Source organism: Prionailurus bengalensis, chromosome E1 (assembly GCF_016509475.1).
Source record: "Prionailurus bengalensis isolate Pbe53 chromosome E1, Fcat_Pben_1.1_paternal_pri, whole genome shotgun sequence".
Classification (NCBI taxonomy): domain Eukaryota; kingdom Metazoa; phylum Chordata; class Mammalia; order Carnivora; family Felidae; genus Prionailurus; species Prionailurus bengalensis.
Genome location: NC_057347.1, coordinates 58,682,522 through 58,704,185, shown reverse-complemented (window position 1 = coordinate 58,704,185; position 21,664 = coordinate 58,682,522). Strand labels below are relative to the sequence as shown.

Genomic DNA, 21,664 nt, shown 5'->3' with positions numbered 1-21,664 from the left:
GCAGTTGGGTGTCTGACTTCAGCTGGGGTCATGATCTCACAATTCACAAGTTCAAGCCCTGTGTCAGGCTCTGTGCTGACAGCTCAGAGCCTGGAGCCTGCTTCGGATTCTGTCTCCCTCTCTCTCTGCCCCCCACCTTGTTCTATGTCTCTCTCTCTCTCTCTCTCTCAAAAATAAATAAAAACATATTTTTTAAAAAGCAGAAATTTCAAAAGAGCTGTCAGAACAGAGTTGAGGAAGCCCCCGGTTCCCAAAGGGCCATGAGCTCAGAAGGAGGCCAAAAACCATTTCTTAGTCACCACGGCAACGTCGGGTGGACCCCGACTGACAATTTCCCCACACTTCCAAGGTCAAGAAAGCAGTATTTCTGTTAACTGTATTTCTGGTTTGGTCGAAAGAGTGTCTTCTGGAGGGACACCCAAGGAGTGGGTTGGGGTGGGGGACCCGGTAGGCATGGGGACAGCGCCACCTAGTGACCACATCCCAGAGATGTGATCGATAAAGGATCACGGAGTGATCAATAGTCACTGTGAACTGCGCGGGGCCACAGAGCACCTCTGGGGGATACTTTTATCCGTAAAACGTAGGGAGTGTGAGTGGGGAGGTTTCTGGGCTTGCTTTGCAATCATGACGTTGGCAGCGGGTGGGGGTGCGGGTGCTAGGTGCTGGGTACGTGAAGGTCCCATATGGAGAAAGGCAGACCCAAAACAGAAGCCAGAGAACAGGAGTCCAGGTACCAGCCCACGGCCCTCAGGGGCAGGGTCCAAACAGGGGATGACGTACCTAAATGGGGGCTATGCTCCTTCGCTCTTCCAACTACTGCTGGGGAGGATTCCGGAACTTGTAGGCAGCTTCTCAACTGCTGAGCTGGAGGCGGATTGAGTGTCCCAGGGCGGGGCTGGGTGTGGTTCTGAGGCTGGCCTCTGGTGTGCAGCCAGCAGTATGGACCCCACAGTCCCCCTCGGGTACAGAGCCGGCAGCGTGGACCCCACACCCACCTCTGGCCAGCACCAGTTCGGAGAGTGGGCCGAGGAGGGCAGGAAGCAGCTATTTCCACAGGAGCAGATAAAACCGGTCATTCTCTGTTGCTTTTCTCATTCTACGTGCAATCATCTGCCTGCCAATCCCACTCGGATGTCTGGGCATCTCAAATCTAACTCGGCCAAACCAGGTCTATTGAAAAAAATGTTGTATTTATTCTTGAGAGAGAAAGAGAGACAGAGCACGAGCAGGGGAGGGGCAGAGAGGGAGGGAGACACGGAATCAGTGTCAGCACAGAGCCTGACTCGGGGCTCGAACTCACGGACTGTGACATCGTGACCTGAGCCGAAATCAAGAGACGGCTGCTCCACCAACTGAGCCACCCAGGCGTCCCTAAAATTAACCATTTTAAAGTGAACTATTCAGTGGCATTGAGTGTTTCTGTCTTGTTGTTTTGTTTAGAGAAAGAGCACACAAGCAGTAGAGGGAGAGAGAGAATCACAAGCAGGCTCCATGCTGTCACTGTGGAGCCTGACTCAGGGCTCGACGCTCCCAATGGTGACATCATGACCTGAGCTGAAATCAAGGGTCAGACACTTAACTGACTGAGCCCCCCAGGCGCCCCTGGAACGCATTTAAACTCCACTCACAGCCTGTAAGACCTTTTATGATCTGGCCCTGCTCGCCTCTTATTCACCCCCACACTTGCCCACGCTCATGATGCCACCAATACCTTGGCTTCCTGCCCCCCTCTTGTACTGATCCCCTGCCTGTCTGGGAGTGTTCACACTCGTCATCCCTTCTTCCTGGAACACTCCTCCCTGGGGTGTTTCCATGGCCACCTCCCTTAACAACTTACACGACACCTTCCTCCAGTCACCCAGTAAATCAGCGACCCCCTCTCTTCCACTCTGCTTTTTTTTTTTTTTTTTTTTTTTGCATCACAGCAATGATAAAACCTGCAATTACCTTATTGGTCTGCATGTTGTGTCGGGCTTGCCCTCCTAGGGAACACGAGCTCTGCCCGGCAGTGCTGTCCGTCCTGTCCGCCACCCAATCCAGCTCCCGGACCAGCGCCTGCTCCACAGAGGTGCTCCTATGCACCTGTACCTTCGCCGCCCAAATGCCGGACGCTGGCAGGGTGTAGTCAAGGCTCCAGCCAGTGGGTTCGGGAGCACAGTAAGAGAGGGCCACTCCTAGAGAGGAACAGTGGGGAGGGCAGGAAGTCCATCTTTGGGGACAGCCCCTCGGATTCAGGGCATCAGCTCTTATGGTGATGATTCATGGGAGCCCAGCCCAGCCCAGCCCAGCCCAGCCGTGCTAACCTAAACCTCCGTCTGCCCCTGGACAAGACAAGCCACTTTGACGGTCTCCACCGTGGGTCTAACACAGGTACCAAGAAAGAAGCGGGTGGGCTCCTGTGGTGTAGCCCACCGACCTGTCCCTGTGTTCCCCATTGCTCCGGGATGAGCTCAGTTTGCTCCCGAACAGCCGGATCCGTCCCGCGGTCCTCCTGCTCTACACACCCAGGCACACCTACTATGTGCTTGGGCAGGATGGGGAAAAACACAGACACGGGGCCCTGCCCTCCCTGACGTTAGTCTAATCAGGTAGGGCAGCCTCCCTCCCCCAAATATAAGGGGTGCGGGAAGTGAGGTGCAGGAGAAAGAGGGGGTACCGTGCCCAAACAGAATGGGTGGGTCCCCTGTGGGGACAGGAAGTCCTGGGATAAAGGGCCCGGAGGTGAGAAGCCATCGAAATCCACTTTTTAGGGGACTCAGAGTGGAGCCATTTCTACTCTGCAGCTTGTAGCTGGAATTGTAATTGAGGTGTCTGTTAAGAATGGAAACATTAATCTGCACGTTCGAGCAGTGGAAACGTGTACTGAGGGCCAGGCTGGGCTGTCCATTCGTGTTTTTTTATGTTTATTTATTCTTGAGAGGGTGTGTGAGCAGGGGCGGGGCAGAGAGGGGGACAGAGGATCCTAAGCAGGCTCCACGCGGACAGCAGTGGGCCCGATGCGGGGCTCGAACTCATGAACCTTGAGATCACGACCTGAGCCCAAGTCGGACGCTCAACCGACTGAGGCACCCAGGCGCCCCCCGGGGTTGTCAATTCTTGCTTTGTAAGCAGATGCTTATGCCCAACGCAACATAGCGACGTGGAAACAGGAGGCCAACAGACAGAGCAAGTGACTAAGGCGTGTTCTCAGCATCCAACCAACCAGTTACGTTTGCTATTGGTGATGAAGCAAAATGCGTTTCAGATCCTGCTGACCCTTTGGGGCACGTTGCATGGGCTTCGTGAAACTAGCACAGTATTGGAGCAGGAAAACATCTCCCGAAGGGACTCTTTTCCCGGCCGCACTTACCAAGAGCCGCCTTCCCACGTAATAAAAACACGGCTCTGCTGTCATCTACTGAACTCCGAGCTCCCCAGAGTGGATTTACCCTCCTTATTCTCCCAGAGGCCTCCTGGCCACCAAGGGGGACCTGCCTGTTATGTTCAGGTGCACCCCTGCTGTGTCCTACACCTCACTGTATTTTGGGGGGGGGGGGGCGGGTGTCATCCCATCTGATTACGCGAGCCTCAGGGACAAAGACCACGTCTGCCTGGTTCCCCTTTGCTCCCTGGAGAGCGCTGCTTATGAGAGACTGCACTGATCTCCCCCCCACCCCACCTCTCGTGGACTCTGGCCTAAAAAGTTAAAAAGTTATTGGCCCCAAACAAAAGGAAGAGGCTTTGAAGATGTGTATTCAAACACAGCCAAAGGGCCTTGCCGGAACAATGGCATAAGATGCAGTAAAAGTGTGAAGGCGAAAGTCAAGCCGGGGTGGATTGTGAATTAGGGTGAAGAGTCTCTGAGCAAGCGCCAAGAGTCAATTCTCCCCTTTGCACTTAGTAGGAATGCAAGAATTTCTTCCTTTCCCCATTGATGTCAGAATTTGTAGAGTCTTCTATTTACTCTCTCCCCCACTCCTGGCAAGGTTATTTTATGTGCTAGATACCTAGAGCAGCACTGTCCAATAGGAATATCATACACAGTGTGATTAAAACATTCTAGTAGCCGGGACGCCTGGGTGGCTCACTGGGTTAAGTGTCTGACTCCTGCTCGGGTCATGATCTCGCAGTCCGTGAGTTCGAGCCCCGCGTCGGGCTCTGTGCTGACAGCTCGGAGCCTGGAGCCTGCTTCGGATTCTGTGTCTCCCTCTCTCTCTGCCCCTCCCCCACTTGTGCTCTGTCTCTCTCTCAAAAGTAAAAATAAAAAATAAACATTTAAAAAAAAGAAAAGAGGGGCACCTGGGTGGCTCAGTCGGTAAAGCGTCTGACTTCTGCTCAGGTCATGATCTCACGGTTTGTGGGTTCGAGCCCTGTGTAGGGCTCTGTGCCGACAGCTTGGAGCCTGGAGCCTGCTTCGGATTCTGTGTCTCCCTCTCTCTCTGCTCCTTCTCTGCTTGTGTTCTGTCTCTCGAAAATAACCATCAAAAATCAAAATTGAGATTAAAAATAAGTGAAATTAATTGAAATAACATTTTATGTAACTGAGTATACCTAAAATATTGCCATTTCAACACACAGTCAACATAAAAGTTATTAATGAGATATTTTACACCCTTTTCTTATAGTGTCTTTGAAATAAAATAAAGTTGCTATGTCTTCTCCGCAAAGGATTATCCAGCGTCCTCTCTGAGGCCGGACAGTTTTGCAAACTGTGCTGTGTTGTACCATACACACGGATTTCAAAGTCTAAGAAAGCGAGTCAGCTTTAGAAATACTCAACATTTGACTAACATCAGCATTCTTACGAGGCATGCTTATCGGATCAACTACCTCCTAGAGTTTGGACATATTCTGCCCTTAGTGTGGGTGTTTCAGAAGGCAGGCCTCACTTACCTATACCCCAACACATTGCGCATTACGTGTGTCTGGTTTCGTGGAAGAAACGATTATCCACTTAACAACTAAATTAACCTTCACAACAGGAGAGCGTTCCAGCACCCTTGGAAAGAGGTGGTGGGTTAAACACATGCCCAGTGATGCGAGCCAAGCCAACAAAGAGAAAGGGAGTGTAAGCCTCACAAAATTAAAAGCACACAGAACGAAGCCAGGTCGGGAGGTGACGCCGGTCCAGGGGCGAGCGAGTGAGCGAGCCTGGCACTGGAGGCACTTAGGCAAGTTTAAGGGTCACGCGCAGGGCTGGCTCTCGGGTACAGGGCGACAAAAGCCGAGCCCTCCGGGGTTCCCTTCCTGCGGGGCAGGCGCGGTGGCGCACGCGGGGCCCGGGAGCTGCAGGTGCAGCGCAGCCCGGGGGTCTTGCCCTCACACACTCGACCGGCGGCAGGGACTCTTCCTTAGAGGCTTAAAACCCGGCTACCTAATCGGAGCCGGCAGCGAGGCTTTCCAAAAGTAAACTCTTTGCATCGGGGGCCAGGGACACTGAGCGGCAGCGCCGTTTCCCGCGGCAAGCGGGCGCCCTCCGCTCCGGCCGGGACCTTAGCGGAACCAGGGTGCGGCCGGGGGCCCTGGCTCGGCGGCTGCCGCTGGCGGGGTCCCCACGCCCACCCACCCGCGCGCAGGGTCCCCCGTCCCGGCGATAATGGAACAGGTAACACCAGCCCCACATTCCAACCAGCCGCGGCTTCCCGACGCTTCGGCCCTATTTATAAGGGGTGGGCGGGGCCCCGCGGGGCCCCGCCCCTCGCGAGTTCCCGCGGCAGCTCAAACGCGCGAGAGCAGCAGCGGCAGCGGCAGCAGCACCGCCTCTCTCCCTGAGGCCCCCTCCCTTTCCCTCTTCAGGGGAAGAGGAGCTCCACCGCCCCTCCCGAGACGCGGCCCCGACGCACGCTCGTACGCACGCGCGCGGTGGCGTCAGTTCCTGGCGCCGGCGGCGCGGGGCCCTGCTTCCGCTTTCCGCTGCGGCGCGCGCCCCGCTCTCAGCCGACTCGGGATCATGGCGGCCACGGCCACGATGGCGACCTCGGGCTCGGCGCGGAAGCGGCTCCTCAAAGAGGAGGACATGACCAAAGTGGAATTCGAGACCAGCGAGGAGGTGGACGTGACGCCCACGTTCGACACCATGGGCCTGCGGGAAGACCTGCTGCGCGGCATCTACGCCTACGGTCGGGGGCCGTGGGGTGGCCGGGCGGCGAGGGCGGGGGCGCGGCCGGGAGGGAGTCCCGGGGCCCAGCATGCCGCGGCCCCGCCGTGTCGGTGTCGGAGGCTTCGGCGCGTCGTCCTCGGTGCACAGCACGGTTCCGGGTCCAGCGAAGGCTGAGAAGTCTTCCCCGGCACTTGGGAGCCGTTCATGCGTTGGATAACGGGCTTGTACCTAGTAGGTGCTAGGGACCCGCGCTGCTCTGGGCGCTAAGGGTTTGGCAGTGAATCCGGCAGGCTCGTGCCTAGACCCGAGGCTGCTTCGGGCAGTGGTGATGGCTGTGACGCGGGGAGCAGGGGGAGTAGTGGGGCTACTATTTGAACTGAGGTCTGGATTAAGGAGCCCGTCGTGAGAGGACCGGGCAGAGGGAAGGGCTGGTGCCAGGACCGTGCGGTACTGAGCCCGTGCGTTCCAGGCACAGAAAGAAGCCTCCTGTGGTGGGAGCCTAGGGGCGACTTTGGAGGGGCAGACAGTGCCAGATCTTACAGCGTGCTGTGTGATGTGATCAAGAGTTTTTTATTTCTAAGTGCAGTGGGAAGCCTTTGGAGGGTTTTAAGCAGGGGTCAGATTTGCAGGTACAGAGATTATTTTGGGAGTCTGGATTTAAGGGGAGGTGAGAGGTGATGGTGTTGCGGTGGCGATGGGTTGGATGTGAGCGGCAGAGGTGGGCGGTGGTGCTGTTTGCTTAGGTGGGGAGCCCTGGAGGGAGGCAGAGTTGGGAGTTCTGTCCTGGACGAGGTGAATCTCAGGGGCTTGTAAGCCATCCAGTTGGAGATGTTGGGAGGCAGTTGCCCGAGCTGGGAGCCTGGGAAGAGTTGGGGTGGGGGGGCAGTGCAGATGGGAGTGATCAGCATCAGTGTTTAACGCCTGGGACTGGGCTGTCATTCACCCAGCAGCCCTTGATGTTCTGGCAGTTTAGACAGCAAAGAGGGTGCTGAGGGGATGGGAGGTGAGAAGTGTCAGCACATCCCCGCCTGGTGCGAGGCTGACAGTCCTGCCTGCCTCCGGGCATCCGGGACATCCCTGCCCCAAACGCCGTTTTTAGTTTCCCAGCCACGTGCTTGGTCACGATGAGGGTTTTAAGTCATCTATTATAGTTTTTATGTTAAATGGAAGTTGTACTGTATTTTAAAAGACTGCCCCAAATTAAAAAAAATTTTTTTTTGTACATAAACTTTTGTTTACTTGGAAAGTACTTTTACGCCTTCAGAGTAGCCTCGTTCCCCGGTAACAGTCACGTAGAGGGATGGTGTCCTAGTTTGTATAGCTGCACTGTGAGTGGAAGGGGCACAGTGTGGACCCCGCAGAAAGACCCAGGCAGTAGAGTAAATGCAGTGTAGACACTTGGACAGCACGCAGACCGATACGGAGAGGGAAGAGGGGCGGCTGCAGAGCCACTGGACTCATTTCCCTTCCTTGTAGTTCAAACAGTAACGCAAAGAATACCTCTGCAAGTGACTGTAAATAGCACAGAAAGAATTGGGAGTCAAAGGTGAGCCCCCGCCCAGGGTGCGGGAGTGCCACCGTTAACTTTTTGGGGGGTTTTGGTAATCTAACTGAGGTCTCTGTATTCTGCAACGGTGTTTTTTAACTAAGGATTTTGTACAAATGAGATCCACGTTAGTATAAAAACATGGTTCAGCCCGGTTCATTCACCAGCTGTTTGTTGAGAGCTTCCGTATGTTGGACTTGGGGTTAGGAGGGGTGGGGGTGAGGGCTTGAACAAGGATACCGAGGAGCTTCCAGTGTGTGGTTAGAACTAACTTTGTTTCTTTCTGCAGGTTTTGAAAAACCGTCAGCCATCCAGCAGCGAGCCATCAAGCAGATCATTAAAGGCAGAGACGTCATCGCTCAGTACGTCACTGGCCCCAAACGGGGTTAGGCTCCAGTCAGCCCAGTGCAGAGAGTGCTTTGGGAGGACCATTTTTCACCCTTTCCTTGACTTTAATCCACAGGGTGTCTTGTTTTTTTCTTTTCCTTTCCTGTCCTGTCTAGAAAGCCGTCATATTTTTAGCCAGCCTTACCTATCAGTTGGCGTGTGGGATGGTTTATAATACTCTCTTAATGGCTTTATCCCCCATTTGCCTTATTCTTAAAGGCTTGGTTACAAGATGAATTATTTTTGGAGGCTGGTTTTAGTCCAAAATTACAGAAAAGAGTTACGTTTATATAAAGGGGAATCTCTCCTTTTCTGCCACCTGTAACACTTGATCTCCCTTGGTGACCCCGCAGAGCCCCCGCCCTTCGGTTGAGGCACTGGTCTGCTCCGGGAGGTGGGGCTCCTGCTCAGAAGCTGCCCAGGTGCTCCTGCACCTGCCCCTGGGGGTAATGCCATGGTGGGGGTGCCGTGAGTGGGAGCAGGGAGCCCGTGCTACACCCTCGGTCTGTGTTTTCTCGAACAGGTCTCAGTCTGGCACAGGCAAAACCGCCACGTTCAGCATTTCCGTCCTCCAGTGTTTGGATATTCAGGTAATTTGCAACTCCTAGGAGATCCTTCCTTTTCTCCTCGAACTGCAGTTCAAAAAGAGCAGGTTTGAAAAATGTCTATTTGGTCGTACCGACTCAGACTCAACTAATTTCTTAAGAGGTTCTTAGGTGTGTACTCACACGAGAGCTAATACTCTGTCATCAGTTCCTTGTCGTTTAAACCGAGAGATATATTAGCAGACATTCTTGTCTGCAAGCCGCAGCCCTGCCTGGTAAACCCCGTGATGGCTGGGTTCACGCTTGAACTCACATTCGGGTTCGTTTACCTCTGTTAGACGTGTGGTCTAATGTGCGGTTGACGTGAGATAACGTTGCCAAGAGGTCTGCGCTGAACTAGTGTACCTCGAAAATACTGAGGACTCTCTGTTTTCTGACACGTTATTTTACCAGGTTCGCGAAACCCAGGCTTTGATCTTGGCTCCAACGAGGGAGTTGGCTGTGCAGATCCAGAAGGTGAGACCCAGGGAGGCGGTGCCGTATTTGCAAGTATTGCTTTCCCATTCAGTGGTCAAAGGCTGGCTGGTTGGTTGAATCTAATCCTGTTTTTTGGTCTCCTCTAATTTTATTTCCTGATCCCTAACATTTGTGACGTGAATTTCTGATATGTTTTAAATCATTTTTAACGTTGCTGGTGTGTTTCCACTAGCTTTTTGCAGTTTTAGAATTGTAATTTTTCTCAGAAAAAGATTCGGTTTAGTTAAGCGGTTGTAACTTTTATACTTAAAACACTATAAACACTCGATACAGGTTAAGAAGTTAATACTGTCTCTGGGTGGTTAGGATTATGAGTCTTATGTGTTTCCGGGGTGTTTTGTAATTGAAATGTACTGCTTTTGTGCTAATAAGCCAGCAAAACGCCTTCATTTTGGCACGGAAAAGAGTAGAAGGGGGAGAGTGGGTCTTTTTGTAGCTTTTTATGGTGTAAATAATGGAATAAATGACTCTCGGTGGTCATCTTACGTTGGAGTAGAAATTCCCTTCGTTTTGGGAACACTGCGAGGTCTCTGACTTTGCACGAACGTGAGCCTCGTTTGAATTCAGGGCCTGCTCGCGCTGGGTGACTACATGAACGTCCAGTGCCACGCGTGCATCGGGGGCACCAATGTGGGGGAGGACATCAGGAAGCTGGACTACGGGCAGCACGTCGTCGCCGGCACCCCCGGGCGTGTCTTTGGTAAGCGCTCCTGTCTGTAAAAGTCACGCACCCAACGGGGTTTGCCAGTGGCGTTTAAACCGCCTGGGACTGTTTCCCGTTGCCATGCTGCGTCACGGTTTTGCACGTGGGTGACGTGTGGGAGGTGGACAGAGGTCTCTGAGATGCCGTGAAAATGTGAAGAACAGCCAGAACGGCTGGCCCTTTCCTTGTAGCCTGAGGTCTAATTATCTCTTTTCTTTGCTTTCTTTTAATGGGTTTGTTTATTTTTGAGAGAGAGAGAGAGACACAGAGTGTGAGCGGGGAAGGGGCAGAGAGAGCGGGAGACACAGAATCCGAAGCGGGCTCCGGGCTCCGAGCTGCCGGCACAGAGCCCGACGCGGGGCTTGAATCCATGAACCATGAGATCATGACCTGAGCCGAAGTCGGACGCTCAACTGACCGAGCCACCCAGGTGTCCCTTGAGGTCTAATTTTTTTTTTTTTTAAACTGTGGTTCCGTAGACATGATTCGGCGCAGAAGTTTGAGGACGCGCGCTATCAAGATGTTGGTTTTGGATGAGGCTGACGAAATGTTGAATAAAGGTAAGAGCGTAATTTCCTCCCAACGTTTAACCACCTTTCCACAGCACGAGGTGGAAACCTGCAGCTGACGCAAGTGTTCTCCGCGTGAGCAGAAACGCTCGGCTGGGCGCGACTACGAACAGAGAACTTGCACCCTGTCCTTCCCGCGGTGGGGAAGGGACCACTGTGCCACCGCTCCCCGCGCGTCCGGGGCTGGCGCAGGTGGGGAGGCGTGCGGTCGAGGCGGGGCGCATAGAGATGCCTGCTGTGCCCCGTGGGGCCCTGGCGGCTGCAACAGGGAGCCTGGATTTCTGGTAACAGCGTGTTGTGTTGTCTAGAGGTTCTGTAATCTCTTTAGCTAGCTGCCTATTGGTTGTCTAGGCTTTTACTTTCTTACTTCGTTTTAAATTTACCTTATTAGATATTTTTCAATGTTTACGTAATTGTTTTGGGAGAGGGATAGAGAGCGCGCAGGGGAGGGGCAGAGAGAGGGAGAGAGGGAGACAGAATCGCAAGCAGGCTCTGTGTCGTCAGCACACAGTCCTGCTCCAGCCCACAAATGGTGAGATCATGACCTCAGCTGAAACCGAGTCGGACCCCAGCCGACAAAGCCACCCAGCTGCCCCCCTTTTTAAAAGAATTTTAACATTTATTTTTTGAGGGGCGCCTGGGTGGCTCGGTCGGTTGAGCGTCCGACTTCCGCTCAGGTCAGGATCTCGCGGTTCGTGAGTTCCAGCCCCCACGTCGGGCTCTGTGCTGGCAGCTCGGAGCCTGGAGCCTGCTTCCGATTCTGTCTCCGTCTCTGTCTGCCCCTCCCCCACTCATGCTCTGTCTCTCTCTGTGTCAGAAATAAACATTAAAAAAAATATCGTTTGAGAGAGCTCGTGCCAGCAAGCAAGTAGGGGAGGGATGGGGGGGGGGGGACAGGGACAGAGGATCTGAAGCAGGCTCTGTGCTGACCGCAGAGAGCCCGATGCGAGGCTCGATCCCACAAATCGTGAGATCATGACCTGAGCAGAAACCAAGAGTCAGACGTTCAACCAACTGAGCCACCCAGGTTCGTAGGCTGATCTTTTTCCCAGTTACGTTTTAAAGTAAATTTTTAGACTTCACGCGTACCTTTTAGGATTTTCACGTGTTTCTATCAAAACGTTTGAGGACAGATATGTGACGCCCCCCTCGGTGGTGGCGGCTGTGCTGTCAGTACGGTGACAGGGAAATGCGACCTGACAGATGCTTTGGGTCCAGTGCCCGTTAGAGCGCCTCTCCGTGTGTCCACGCCTCCGCTGCCTGCACACACCCCTCAGTCCCTGCCCCCACACCGGGGGGTCACCAGGTGACAGACGCAGCGGCTGAGGTGTGGTTCCCGCCGGTTTTCCTGGTGTCCGGGCCTGCGGGGCTCCTGCTGCGTGAGGAGCTGTTCCCGCACCCCTCTGTCCGGAGGCCCTGCTCTTCTAGGGGACGGCGCGGTCACCGCTGTGCACTCAGGCAGCTTCCTTAGCGTTTGAGGAAGCGTCGCCTGCGGGCGGCTCCTCGCAGGTGGCCCCTCGGGCGGCCGTTCGCACAGCGAGGTCTCCAGACAGACGGCGTCTGCGTCATCTGGGGGTTTGCTAGAAACGCAGGTATTGGGCTCTGTCATTTGTGGGGTCACGACTTCGCGGTCTGTTAAGGGGCCTTTGGAGGCCAGGACCCCCCGTGCGGGCATTCTCACAGGCTCACCTGCTGACCCCGTCCTGCCCGGGGCAGCAGAGGTCGCAGTGTGGTGGCCCGTGGTTCAGGTCCCACCAGTCGAGGTGTGGTTGGCGGGTGACATACACCCCTAAGGATCCCACGTATGCGGGAGATTGTTCTGTCCGAATCCGGATCTCTGGTTTCTCTTAAAACGTGGCAGATCTGGCCACGTCGGACGCACATCCTCACAGCAGCCCGACAGCAGCGGTGACCGCCAGCAGGCGTCTGAGGTCGTGGGCGACCCAGGGCCGGGGCTTCTGTTGCTCCTCACGGCCGGCATCCGGGCCTGTCGGGGTGGGGCCACGACCCCCAGAGACGGCAGAGAGGGGTGCGTGGATTTCCCGGCTCCGCGGAAGACATTCTTTGTGAAACCTTACGCCTCACATCCGCGACCTCCGTGTCCAAGCGCGCGGCCTTCAGAATTCTCCGCGTCTCCTCCTCTGTCCCAGGTTTCAAGGAGCAGATTTACGACGTGTACAGGTACCTGCCCCCGGCCACACAGGTGGTGCTCATCAGCGCCACGCTGCCTCACGAAATCCTGGAGATGACCAACAAGTTCATGACGGACCCCATCCGCATCTTGGTGAAGCGGTAAGCACGCCCCGCGCCTCGGGTGCCGCAGCCACAGGCCACGTAGCTGGTGTTTGGGTCTGAAAACGTGTAAAGTGTTTCTTGTATTCTTTTTTGAAAAGCCAGCTTTGGGGCACCCGGCTGGCTCAGTTAGTGGAGCGTGGGACTCTTGATCTTGGGGTTGTGAGTTCGAGCCCCATGTTGGATGTGGAAAAAAAAAAAAAAAAGCTTTCACCACGGGCCTTCTCCTTTGGCTCTGCGATTCCGAATTTACGAGCTAGCTGGCGGTATTTGTCCATCATTGCCGTGGGAGCAAAATGTGCAATACGAGGTGTGCAAGTTGTTGAAGGTACAGGCTGGTCGGGCCCGTGCAGCAGAGGCGCTGGCCCCCAGGAGGGTAGGGGGCGCCGCGGGCCGGGCCGGCTCCGGGAACGGTGCGTGGCTTGTGTGCGCCCTGAAATCTTGGTGGAGGAATGAGTTCCCGGGACGTGCCTTTGTCCTCCAGCGATGAACTGACCCTAGAAGGCATCAAGCAGTTTTTTGTAGCGGTGGAGAGGGAAGAGTGGAAATTCGACACCTTGTGTGACCTGTACGACACGCTGACCATCACTCAGGCGGTCATCTTCTGTAACACCAAACGGAAGGTACGTAGCCACCTTAGCTCTTCAGTGTTCTCGCGGCAAAAACTGAACTTGGTTCTCTTTGGGACGCAGCCCAGACCTTGCCCGTGGTGGCTCAGAAGGGGACAGGCGGGCGTGGCCAGGGAAGCTGTACGGACGTGTTTGCGCTGGTCCCAGGACCGGACACACGGACGTCATTGGCTTTAGGAGGGGCCCCGGGCCTGGGTTTTCTTAGGCTCCCAAGTGACGCTGTCGTGCAGGTGGACCAGACAGCCAGGAGTCGTCCACCTTCCAGAGAAGATTTGAATTTAAGTTTCAAATGAGAATAGTGAGAGACGGCCTTTTTTTTCTCTTGAGAAACGTACACGGAACCAGTAAGAGGAGTTTTGCCCCAATATGTGCTGGGCAAACGTTTCCCACACGTCTAGTAAAGATTCCTCTGAGGTTTTATTTTTTTTTCCCCAAAGGTTTATTTTGAGAGAGCGCAAGCAGGGGAGGGGCAGAGAGGGGGGACAGAGGATCCCAAGCAGCTCTGAGCTGTCAGCGCAGAGCCCGACGCGGGGCTCGAACCCAGACGAACGTGTGAGATCGCGACCTGAGCCGAACCCCAGGCGCCCCGTGATCGGTCCGCGTGTTAAGGGCCCCGGCGCTGAGCGTTCACGTTGGTTCCGCGGACGACTGAGCTGAGGTCCGCAGCACGCGCCCCGGCCTGGTTTCTGAGCTTACGGTGGCGGCTGCTGCTTTGCCCTGCAGGTGGACTGGCTGACGGAGAAGATGCGAGAGGCCAACTTCACGGTGTCGTCCATGCACGGCGACATGCCGCAGAAGGAGCGCGAGTCCATCATGAAGGAGTTCCGGTCCGGCGCCAGGTGGGTCGGCGCCACTTCCGGCCCCAGACCGTGCCCTCCTGCCTCCTGGGCGTGGGTGTGGGCGTGGGCAGCCCTGCGGGGGCGCTAGGCTGGGGGGAGCCGCCATCACCTCGGGGGTGGGGGCGGGTAGGGGTCTTCACTGGCGAGTAAGGAGGTTTTCCGGTGGTGCTTTTGTGTTGGGGCCTTAGCCGAGTACCGCTGTGGTCGGAGAGCATGTGGCGGCGTTCCTTGTAGCGTGTACCCAGGTTTGCTTGCCGACCCGGCACACGCTCACTTCTAGATGCCCCGTGCGTGTGTGCACAGGCCGAGCGCCCCGTGGTCGCCATGCCCCGGAGGCTCGGTTGCCGGTTGCGTTTCGGACCCTCCGCACCCTCCCCTCTGTTTCTCTTTACTGTCTCCGCAGCAGCGAGGGAGCTGTGGGTGCAGCTCTGAGTTCCGTGTGTCCTCGACGTGTCCTCGATGGGTCCTGAGGCCGTCGTGCCGACCAGTTCAGAGTTGTTGGGTTTCTGCAGGGTTAGCCTTCATCACAGAAGCGTCCCTCCGTCCGTAGTAATGCTGCCTGTCGGCAGTCCTGCCGTGAGGCCGGCCCGGCCGCCTTGTGGGGTGGGCGTCCCCGCCGGGTCCCCTCACGCGCCCCGCCCCCACTCCGTGTGCCGCCCGAAGCTGCAGGTGTGCGCTGTGCACACGGCTCGCGGTGGCTTCTGGTTGGTTTTCTCCGTCGTTAGAATGCTGATCGCTGTCTTGGGATGCAGTTCGTCCCGTGTTGTTTGATGCCGACGAAACTACGTTTGAATTAATCATCTCATCAGTGCGTTTACCTCTCATGCTCTTTTTCTGATTCCTTTTTTTAAAATTCATTTTGAGAGAGAGCACGTGCACATGCAGGGAAGGGGCAGAGAGAGAGAGAGAGAGAGAGAGAGAGAGAGAGAGAGAGAATCTTAAGCAGGCTCCGTGCTCAGTGCTTAGCCTGATGTGGGGCTTCCGTGAGACCATGACCTGAGCAGAAATCAAGAGTCGGACGCTTAAGCCGGCTGAGCCCCCAGGTGCCCTGGTTTTGGATTTCATATCCTCATTCCTTTTCCCCATTTCCTTTTCTCCTGAGGGAGTGTAGCGCTCTGTGCCTCCGTCCTCCACGTCTGTTGTGATTGGCACGTGGGCCTTCGTCCCTGCTCCCGCAGAGACCAGAGGCTTCAGTGACCCCTGCATTTCTAGAAAGCCGTGGTGGTGGTCACGTGTTTTCTAATATCACAAACTCCACAGGACGCCTTTGCTTTATGTGACAAAATGTACAGATGTTCAGACACATACTATCATTTTACTCTTTGTCTTTGAACTTCTGTCTGGGATGGATGTCCTTCTCCTTGAAGAATGTCTTTACCTATTTGGTTTGGGGCTGCCAGTGACCCAGTGACAGAGTGTCCGTTTTAGTTTGTCTAGAAGTGTTTATCTCGAAGGAGAAACTTGCTGAGATAGAATTCTGGGAAGTCGCCGGTGGTCTCGGTGCTGCCCCACCCCCCACCCCCGCTTGTCTTTCTCTGTCTCCGCGGCTCCTGCTCTGATGTGTCCGTGCGGCTCTGGTCTTTCCTCCTGCTGGGCTGCTGTCCGGCTTCCTGCCCCGCCGTGTGGCTGGGCTCCTGTTCTCTCTCCCTCTGGGGCTGCGGTTGTAGGTGATTATGGGGCAGTGACACCTCCCCGTTTTGTTTTGAACTCCATTCTCCTGTGTTGCTGTCCCTTAACTTGAATGCTTCTAGACCAGCGACGTCCAACAGAAATATATAGTTCAGGCCACATCTGAGATTTTCTAGTGCCCGTGTTAAAACAGACAAAAAGAAACAGGTGAGGTTGATTTTTAATACGATATTTGACTCAACGGGGCACGTCATTTCAACATTCGCAATATGTAGCGTTAAAAATACTGATTAAGGTGTTTTTTGCTTTTTTTTGTACCGAGCGTTGAAAATCCTGTGTGTATTTTGCACTTTAAAGAGCATCTCACTCCGGGCCAGCCGCGCTGCACGCGCTCGATGGGCAGGCGGGCTGGTGGCCTCGGTATTGGACGTGGCGGCCCGTGGCGTGTCCGATCCTGCCCTGGCTGCAGGACAGAGCGCTGTGAGTTGCATTTCAAATTCGAACACGCTGTAAAGCCTGCGCCAAGGTTCAGAGGCCACCAGCCCTGACTCCCCTCTAGGCGGAAGTGGGACGTCTTTCCCAGTTGTTGAGACGGGACTGGGTTCAAACAGTCAAACGTAGTGCGGCAGAAGCTACCAGAACTCTCCTTATCAGACGGTGCGCGCGAACTGAGCACAACCACGGACGCGAGGCCCTTCGTGGACAGGTCTTCCCGGTGCCGCCCCGACGCTGCACGCCCGCAGGGGGGCCGGCGTGAGGGTGACCTGATGTGTTTTCCGCCCGTCGCCAGTCTTAAGCTTTCGCGACTGGGGTGGTCGCCTCAAGCACCTTCTCTCGTTGCAGCCGCGTGCTCATCTCCACGGACGTCTGGGCCAGGGGCTTGGACGTCCCTCAGGTGTCCCTCATCATTAACTACGACCTGCCCAATAACAGAGAGTTGTACATACACAGGTAGGGGTGGGCTTCCCGTGGGCCTCCCGTTGGCGGGTGTCCCCTCCCCTTTCCTGCTGCGTGTACTGAAGGGGTTTTGCTCTGCCCTCGAAGAATCGGGCGCTCGGGCCGCTACGGCCGGAAGGGGGTGGCCATCAACTTTGTGAAGAACGATGACATCCGTATCCTGAGAGACATCGAGCAGTACTACTCCACCCAGATCGACGAGATGCCCATGAACGGTGAGCCGGCCTGCCCGCCAGGATGTGTGGCACCCGCCCTCGCCCTCCCCCTCCCCCTCCCCCTCCTGTCTTGTTTGTGTCTAGAATACGTTGTGAGCCTGTAGCTTAGTTTACACGTTTGCACCCCGTTTGCATCCTTCCTTCACACGTGCCTTTCTGTCCCTCAGTGGCTGACCTGATCTGAGGAACCCGCCGCGCTGACGAGCTGGTGACCGTCGCCCACCTCGTGCCGCTGTCGGGAAGTGTGCGGGGGCGGTTTCCGGGTGATGGGGTTTGTGTGAGCTTGGCGACAGCCCCCAGGACAGGCGAGCCCTCGGTGTTCTTTTCTTACCCACGTGTAAATAATGCTTGGAGTTTTTTTCATTAAACATTTAAAACTTTTCCCACGAACTCTTAATTTGTTTTTTTTTTTTTAATACTTCTTTTTGAAGCAGTCTGCATACCCAGCCCGGGGCTTGTCACGATCCCGAAATCAAAAGTGGCACGCTCCACGACTGAGCCAGCCAGGTGCCCCCCAGGTTTATATCTCTTCAGGTGCCACCGGCTTTTCTAGTAACGTGCTGTGCGATCTGGGGCGACAGGTCGGGTCGCTTCACTCTGCTTTCTGTCTCTGTCGGTGAACGGAAGTGGTGATACAGCCCGCCTGTGCCGACCTCCCCAGGCGGGTCGAGATGGTAGCAGTCGAACGTCCACGGTTGTGGGGAGCTTGAGACGTTTCTAAAGTTCACCCGGCCGGCGACTCCGACCCCGGGTATCACCGTCGTGTGGCGTGTGGAAGGAACTTCCCGACGAGCTCCCGTCCTGGAGCGGGGCCGCACAGGGTCCGATGCGCCGCGTGCAGGGCGCTTATGTGCCGGCAGTGGAGACCGCGACACCACAGCCCCGGCCACGTGCAGCCAGGAAGCAGCCGCCGTGCCGGGAGCCGGATCCCACTTCTCGCGGTCGGGAGGGAGGGGGTTCGGCAGAAGAGACCGTAGATCCTTGACTCCAGCTTGGCCCTGGGTTTGCGCACCAGGAGCGGGAGCCCCGGGCGAGCAGCTGGAGGGAAGGATTTGTCAGCAGCCGTAGTGTTTCTGGCTTAACAAGCGCGGTGTGGGTGGAGGAGGGAGGGGAGCACACGGGGCCTCGTCCGTGGCTCGGGGAGGGGACGGCCGGAAGCAAGCCAGAAGGAGAGACGCGTGAGAAGCCGAACTCAGATGCCGTCTAGGAAAGAGAACAACTAGCAAAACCCAGGAAAACATTCGACCTCGCAGGTGATTCGGGTGTGACGTGCGGCCAGGAAAGATTTAACGACGACCCTGAGTGTGGCGAGGGCGTGGGAACATCTGTGGTGTGCTGTCAGTGGGAAAGCAGCCTGGCCCTGACCAGTGGGAGCAACGAAAATGTTCTCTCTCTCTGAGGGGGTAGTTCTGCCTTAGGCAGCTTTCTGGAACGTGGACTTGGGGGGGGTGGGGGGCGGAGTGCTTGCATCGCTGTGAGGGGGTTGGGGGGCGTTGGGGGGGGGCAGCCGGGGCACGAGTGTCACGGCCCAAGTGGGTTTAGGGTGTCCCTTGGCAGCCGAACGTTGAGAGAAGCAAGGGGGCCGGTGTGCCCGGCCAGACGGGATGTTGAAAGCCGTTCAGCATTCGACATTGAACATTCAGACGTTCAGCTGCCAGTTTTAGCCGTTACTCGCTCAGAGGTGGAAATGACCCGAACCTCCACCGACCGGCAAGTGCGGTCACGGCGCGTGAGAAGTATTACGTGGCCATCCAGAGGGGTGTGGTGTCGACACCCGCTCGCCGAGGGCCACGTGCTGTGCGATCCCACTTCCGTGAAACGTCCCAGACGGCTGCATCAGACAGAACTCGGGTGGTGGTTTTCCTGACCGGGGAGCGCGTGCTTTGGGGGGATGAAAACGTTGAGGAGTCGGACCGTGGTAACGGTTGCACGCCTCTGTAAGCGTGGCGGACGTCACTGAGCGGTCACGTTTCGAAGGGGTGACTCCTACGGAGCTACGTCTCCGTTAAAAATCAGGTGGGGGGCCACCACACCCTTTCCGAGAATTAAACGGGGCACAGGCGAGGGGAGAGTAGCCTAGAGTCCCAGGCTATATAAGACGGCTCGACCGGGTCCCGAGACAGGACGCAGCTACACACGCTTCGAAGAAGTCACAAAAGGCGCGAGTAAGCGGGGAGTGGAGAGATAAGGGAAGCGTGCCACACGGGAGCCCTCCGGCCACGGTGAACCTTGGGCAGAGGTTTTGGGAAGACTTACCAGGGGCAGAGAGAGCCGTGTCGTACGCGATACCTGGAAAGGTGGTTCGTCACAAACGCCGGCGGGACAGCCCAGGGGCCTTGCACCCAGAGGAGCCTCACACTGGCAAAAACCCGTAGAGCTGCCGGGAAGGCCAGGCGAGTCCGGTTCCAGCTGCTTTCGGGAACCCAGTGAGGATAAAGGTACCAGATTTTCCTCACATACGGCCAGCGGCAGACCGCGGCTCTGGCCAGCGTGGTGAGGCAAGAAAAGGGGTAAAAGGCATTCGTTTGGAAAGGAAGAAAAGTCTGCGTAGACTTTCCTTCACGTGGGAAGTTTCAGGGCTCTGCCCCTGGGCTGCTAGAGCCAGCGGTTGAGAACGGCCGTGTACGAGGTCGGTGCCCAGAACTCACTTGCGTTCCTGCAGGCCAGCAGTGAGCACTTGGAGAGGGAGACTTAAGCACCGTTTACAGTAGCACCAGATAGCGAAATACTGGGGATACGTTTGGCACCTGTGGCATCCGTGCCCTGAGAGCCACAAAGTGTTGCTGTGAAAAACGTCCATAAACGAGAGGCGCCGTCGTAACGGGACTAGAGGGGTCGGGATCGCTCAGGTGTCTGTTCTCCCCACGTTGTTCCACGGATCTGTCACACCCCGATCAAAGTACCAAGAGACTTTGGCAAAAATCGACAAGCTGACTCTAAAGCTGATACGGAGGGGCGCCTGGGTGGCCCAGTCGGTCGAGCGTCCGGCTTCGACTCAGGTCATGATCTCATAGTCCGTGAGTTCGAGTCCCGCGACGGGCTCCGTGCTGACGGCTCAGAGCCTGGAGTCTGCTTTGGATTCTGTGTCTTCCTCTCTTTCTGCCCCTCCCCAACTTGCGCTCTGTCTCTCAAATATAAATAAACATTTAACAATTTTTTTTCTTTTTACATTTATTCACTTTTGAGAGATAGAGACAGAGCACAAGCAGGGGAGGGGCAGAGAGAGAGGGAGACAACAGAATCCAGTCCGGAGCAGGTTCCAGGCTCCGAGCTGTCAGCACAGAGCCTGACGCGGGGCCCAAACTCATGACCCGTGAGATCATGACCTGAGCTGAAGTCGGAGGCTTAACTGACTAAGCCACCCAGGCGCCCCGATATTAAAAAAATTTTTAACAAAAAAATAAAATTCACATGGAGATACAAAGGACCCAGTGTGGCCGGAACAGCTTTGAAAAACTGAACAAAGCTGGAGGACTTTTCCTGCCTGATCCCCAGGAACATTACAAACTTACGGCACAACAGTGAGGTGTTGGCACAAAGACAGACACCCCCAGATCCCTGGGATGTGGTACAGGGTCTAGAGAGAGACCACAGATTTATGGGGAGGGGGTTTTCAGCAGAGGTATTGAGGCAGTGCGGTGGGTAAAGGATGATCCTTTCAGCAAACGATGCCCGAACAGATGGCGAGCCCTATGCAAAAAAAGAAAAACCCTTTATCATTACTTCGACCCACGAACAAAAAGTAGCTTGGGACGGAAGACCTAAAGTCACAAAGCTTCTGGAAGCACAGGAGGCAAGTCTTAGTGGCCTTGGATTTGGCCAAGATTTTTTTAATAGGACAGAAATAATTATAAATCAGACTGCTCAAAATTAAAACCCTTTAACTCCTCACTAAGCATTGTTAGGAAAGTAAAAAGGCAAACCACAGACTGGGAGAAAGAATTTGAACGCACATGCCGGACGGAGGACTTAGAACCAGAATATGCGGGGAGCTTTTCAGCAGTAGGTGGAAGAATGGCCCCCCCAGAGGTGCCCGGGGCCTGCTCCCTGGAGCCCGTGACCGCATCACATGTTACAGCAGGAGGGACTTTGCAGATGGAATTGAAAAGTTTGAGACCGGATTGTCCCGGGTTATCCAGGTGGACCCACGTGAGCTTTTAAAGGTCAGCCCGCCTTGACCTCGCTGGACTTGAAAGGGCCTCCGCCGCGACGAGCAGCCCCTAGAAGGGGCGTGTGGCGCACGGCTGGCAGGGGACAGACCTCAGGCCTGCAAAACCCTGCAGCCGAGTCGGCCAACAACCTGCCTGAGAAGGAAACGGGTTCCCCCCACAGAGCCTCCGGGAAGGAAGCAGCCGGCCTGCCACTCGACTGTAGCCCCGCGAGAGCCGTGTCCCCTCCCTGCCCACCAGCACTGTAACACACTGTGTTATTTTAAGCCACTGAGTCTGTAGTAATTTGTTACGTGGCAACGGAAACCTACACAAACGATATTCCAGTAATAGAAAACCAATGCTCCAAATAAAGAAAAAGGCAAAAGATTTGAACAGACGCCTCCCTAAAGAGGATTCACCGGTGACAGACCCAAGTCCGTGAAAAGACGCTCGGCATCGATGGTCTTCAGGGACACGCACATCGAACCAGGACGGCCGAGAGTGAGCAGACCTCCCGTCGCAGGGGTGGGCGAGGATGCGGGGCAGCCGCCTCACTGCTGGCGGGAACGCAGAACGGTGCAAG

The 21,664-nt window shown here is 55.7% G+C and overlaps 1 protein-coding gene across 1 annotated transcript; it reads left to right on the top strand.

Annotated features, from left to right (window-relative positions):
• Positions 1 to 5,848: 5,848 nt before the first annotated feature.
• Positions 5,849 to 17,316, top strand: EIF4A3 (eukaryotic translation initiation factor 4A3). The gene is made up of 12 exons (XM_043585767.1): positions 5,849 to 6,101; positions 7,918 to 7,990; positions 8,539 to 8,605; positions 9,014 to 9,076; positions 9,665 to 9,797; positions 10,280 to 10,360; positions 12,520 to 12,661; positions 13,146 to 13,284; positions 14,014 to 14,129; positions 16,602 to 16,709; positions 16,803 to 16,930; positions 17,098 to 17,316. The coding sequence occupies exons 1-12, from the start codon at positions 5,933 to 5,935 to the stop codon at positions 17,112 to 17,114; spliced, it is 1,236 nt and encodes a 411-aa protein (XP_043441702.1). The 5' UTR covers positions 5,849 to 5,932; the 3' UTR covers positions 17,115 to 17,316.
• The last annotated feature ends 4,348 nt before the right edge of the window (positions 17,317 to 21,664 follow it).